General features: G+C 39.8%; 1 protein-coding gene across 1 annotated transcript in view; it reads left to right on the top strand.

Moving 5' to 3' along the window:
* Positions 1 to 472: 472 nt before the first annotated feature.
* LOC118333974 (zinc finger transcription factor Trps1-like) overlaps positions 473 to 4,518 on the top strand; it is a 6,593-nt gene continuing 2,547 nt past the window's right edge. The window contains exons 1-3 of the mRNA XM_035669799.1: positions 473 to 1,169; positions 1,247 to 1,303; positions 1,627 to 1,742. Of these exons, the coding sequence (XP_035525692.1) occupies positions 473 to 1,169; positions 1,247 to 1,303; positions 1,627 to 1,742 (870 nt within the window). The remainder of the gene's footprint in view (positions 1,170 to 1,246; positions 1,304 to 1,626; positions 1,743 to 4,518) is intronic.

Below are 4,518 nucleotides of genomic sequence, written 5' to 3'. Positions count from 1 at the left end.
GAGAAAAAAAAAAAAAAGAAAAGGCAAAAAAGTTGCACTTAAGGATTCAACGAACATCCCGACACACACACCCCTGAATGAAAAATCTCTCGCAGCTGAGATGTTTCTGATTTGTTGGGGCTGTTTTTCTTTGACGAGGTTTGTGGTTGTGGATCGTCACAGAAATCAGCCCTCAAAGAAGTTCGTAAATTGAATCAAAGCAACTCTGTACACATACATCATTGTCAGAAAATTGTATTTGTGTGCGTGTGTGCATGTAATCCACAGTATATTATTTGAGTCCTGCAGACACCTTGTATCTCTTAGTGTCTTGATTTTTAAGGGATTATGAAAAATCTGCTTGATATTTTCATCCCCCAATTCCTTCGTTTGTGCGTAAACAATACTTAGTTTACATGCTTAAATGTCAACGTATCAGTCGGACAACAAACTTTTTGTGTCTCACTCCCTGTCTCTTTTCATCTTATCAGAGATGGTGAGGAAGAAGAATCCCCCTATCCGGAGTGTGGGAGGTGAGGAGGAGGAGGAAGAGGAGGGGAGGAGGCCAGCAGGAGAGGAGGAGGAGGAGGGAGAGGAGGAGGGGAGATTAGGAGCAGAGGCCGAACGAATAAACCGACCCTCTGAGCCAGAATCCTCCGACCGGATCAGAGGAGATGAGGAGCAGGAAGAGGACGAGGCAGAAAGCGAGTGTGTATCCTCATCTGTCTCTCCCTCATCCGTTGGCGACCGCTACAGCAACGAGGAGAGAGGGGGGAGGAGAGGAGGAGGAGGGAGGGCCAAAAAAGGAGGAACGGCTTTGACTGACAGACCTGAGAGCCAGTCGGAGCCTGAGGATGGAGAGAAGGGGGTAGAGGAAGGAGAGAGGAGCGAAAGAGACCGAGGGGAGGCAGATCATCTCACCGCTCCTGCTCCCCACCTCCTCCCCAGACAGGCAGGAGGGGAGGAGTCGCCAACTGACACCCCTCCGCTCTCCTCCAGCCCCTCTCCTAAACTGCAGGACTTCAAGTGCAACGTGTGCGGTTACGGTTACTATGGCAATGACCCCGCTGACCTGGTGAAGCACTATAGGAAGTATCACCTGGGCCTGCACAACCGCACACGGCAGGATGCTGCCCTCGACACACACATCCTGGCCCTCCACAACATGGCTCCCCAACACACACCTCTAGGTATGTTTTGAACTTGTGTTGATGCTTCTTGTATCAAATAGTTGTAAATGAAAAAGTAACATGTATCCCTGCACTAGATCATGAAATAAGCATCACTGATCAAGCCTTGGACCACACACTGACGTTTTACCAGGGTTAGTAAGTGTACCGAAACAAATCTGAACCGTAGCTAACAGTCCTATTATCACCTCATTATGTGTTAACATACGCACCCAGTGAAATTCAAGGAAAAGCTGTGTCTGTCCTAACAACCCCTAAAATACATAAGCATACAACCAAGTGTGTTTCGCAGCATGCTCAGGGTGCAGAAGCTTCTTAATGCAACAGCTTGTTGACTATTGATCCAAAAGTTGTGCTTCTTCCCAGAAGTCATGTCTTTGTGCCTCTGACAGCCTCACCCCTCTTTTTTTTATCTGCGTCTTACAAGTCTGACCCCTGCTTGTATTTCTGCTCCCAGATATACAGGCAGGACAAGGACAGAGGAACCAAGCCAAAGAGTTGGGGAAGACGAGACCAGATGTACACAGTCAACAGCACAGGACAGTTATGATGAATGGCACATATGATGTACAGGTAAGCACTAGCCACAGTCAAGAAATACAGATAAATAGATGATACATGATGATGTCTGTTTTCTTAAAATCTAATAAATGCATTAGTGCATTCATTCACATACACTAAAAATACTTGCCTAAATAATTGCCTTTAAAAGAATGGATAAAGAAAGACCCCATTTTACATAAAGAAGCAGTAATAGTTCTACCTCCTCCTCAATGTGTAACTATAAAAAACACACACAAAAAACATAGGAGCAATAAATGAACCGAAGCTGCACGGGGCATCTTGTGTTGTGACAGCATTTAATTAAGTGGAAGGAAGGTAAAGCGTTCAACGGGTGGAACCGGGACCTACTGGTTCAATAAAGCTTTGGTTTAAAGCTTCCTGTTGTTACCTCCTCTGTCCAATAAAAAGCCTGCATTATTAGAGCCGATGCCCCTTAGACACTGTCAGTTTCACAATCCTTTTTTATCATTGCTCTTGAGAAAGACCTCAACATAACTGGAAAAGTTTTCCACTTGAGACAGTTGCTGTCCCCCTATTTGGTTCTATCTACCCGTCTTTTACGGAGAGATGAACCTCGTCCCGATAGCATTACGCTAACAGTTAGCTGCAAACAGCTTCTGTGTTCACTGGAGTTAAGTGCCCATTTTAAACAGACTGGACATAATGTCAGAGTTGCCATCATGGCTGTTTCGAGTCTGCAAACAACCAATATTAAGCCAAAATCTTGCATCACCTCCCAAGGAATCTCTTGGAAACACAGACTGTAGCCTTTTAGGATACAACAAACACATGTTGACTGGATTACCAATGATGTCTCCATTGGCAAGCGTCATAGCACTCAAGCGAATTTTGCTTTTTTGTAATTTTTACTTGTTTGAATATGTGTATAAATATCTTGGCTTACTTTTTTTTCTTTACAATTTTTATCTTGAACTTTAAGAGATCATACATTTTGCATTAGTTGTATTTTAGATGGAGCACTGAAACTTGAAAATGTTTCAGAAAGTACATTAGCACTCTACACTAATGCACTTACTTTTGCATTTATTTTAATCTTTGCATCTGCTTTCCATCGGAAATTAAATTGTGTGTTGTTTCTGAAGCATTCTTTTGATTAATTTCAAAGTTAAACTAAATTAGACTGTACTTACCAAATTCAATAAACATTTGCAGTCATGTCCATATTTTTCATATTCAGGGACTGAATGAGACACTGATTAAACAGTAAAATCAACTGTATAGAAGTACCAGTGTTTCATGATTAAAGCAAACAGAACAGATAACTTTGGAGTGAACTTTATTTTAAAATAATAACTAACATTAAGTGACAGTTGCAGTATTCACACTGAAACATGAAGCAACCTGACATGAAGTATTACAAAAGTTTTAATATCAGTTAGAAACTTTGATCCAGAACGGGTGACACATTGATTCTGTTAACAATTTAATATAAGCATTACTCAAATCTGTAAATCTATTCACATAACTGGATTTACTCATTTATTATTGAGTTGAACAAGCTGCAACTGATTTGTAACATAGGGTGTGTGTGTGATTTGGACAGTGAGGCATTGTGTTGCAAGTTGTAAAACTTTATAGACTGACAGATGAATAGACACAGAAAGGGAGTCAAGTAGGGCACCTGGCACACAGGCTGCACATATGTGTAAATGTCAAACACACACACACACAGACAGTTACGCAGTCTGCTTAACAAATCACTTACAGGCGATGAATTTGTACATGCACTGCATGCATCATAGTCATTGTATTTAAATGATGGCTAATAAATGCATATGCTGCACTAATCTGTCAGATTCAGCACTCAGTTTGTAAAGATTTGAGGATGCTTTGCTGAGAAATTGCAGGATAAAGACAGGAATAATCATAATTCCTTCTTCAAGATAAATGTAGTCCATATACTTAAAGATGATTGAATTTTACCTTGTAATTATACACCATCAGACTACATTAAAAAGTCAGACGTAATTTGCACCTGCAGTCTGGATGTCAACTGATCAGCCAATCAGTTTGAGGATGAAAAATGTCTATAGTGCTAATCAGTGAAATCAACAGCTTTAGACTGGTTACAATGAAAACCTTCAATCTCTCTGCTTAAATGTTAAAGCTTCTAAAGTATTTACATGTCAGCTAAATCTGCTATAAGAAACAGGGCAGACAGACCTCCATCGAGTCACATATATACATCATAAATTAGATGGTCATTAGTGACAAATTCAGTAGAAAATGTTGAAATGCCATTGAGTTGCTCTTTTGTAGCAGCTAAATGAATCCACGATCAGAAACTGTGGACTTACTTAAAGCATTTTTTGACCTCATCAGATTTAATGAATACGTATACTGACAGAGTTTGTATTTCAAGTTTTTTTGCACTAGGTTCTATCCATATCTTGAAACCTAATTATCAAGCTATTTAGTCCATATTAATTCATGGTTTTTAGTAGTTTGAATGGCTGGCACATTCTGTAAAAGTCCCATTTTTCAATAATCAAGCACATTCATTTCAAGTGTCTGAATTAGGTCTAATAGGGAACTAAATACCTACTTACTATACTGTAGGTATACTTACAAAAGTAAAGTTGTAGGTTTATTGTCAAACACATCAAGTATGATTTTTTTTTAATTAAGCTTTTAAATTGTAATTTACTTAATTGTCGTAACAATTGGGTCAAGGATTATGACTTTGAGTTTGTGTGAACAGTAGGGTTTTGTCTGAATACTTTAAACAAGATGATCTAATAAACGTGTGTGTGTGTCTGTGTGT

The sequence above is a fragment of the Morone saxatilis genome, unplaced genomic scaffold (assembly GCF_004916995.1).
Source record: "Morone saxatilis isolate NCDOM2014 unplaced genomic scaffold, NCSU_SB_2.0 Contig1, whole genome shotgun sequence".
NCBI lineage: Eukaryota > Metazoa > Chordata > Actinopteri > Moronidae > Morone > Morone saxatilis.
The sequence above is the reverse complement of the archived record's forward strand: the minus strand, read 5'-3'. Positions and strand labels throughout refer to the sequence as shown.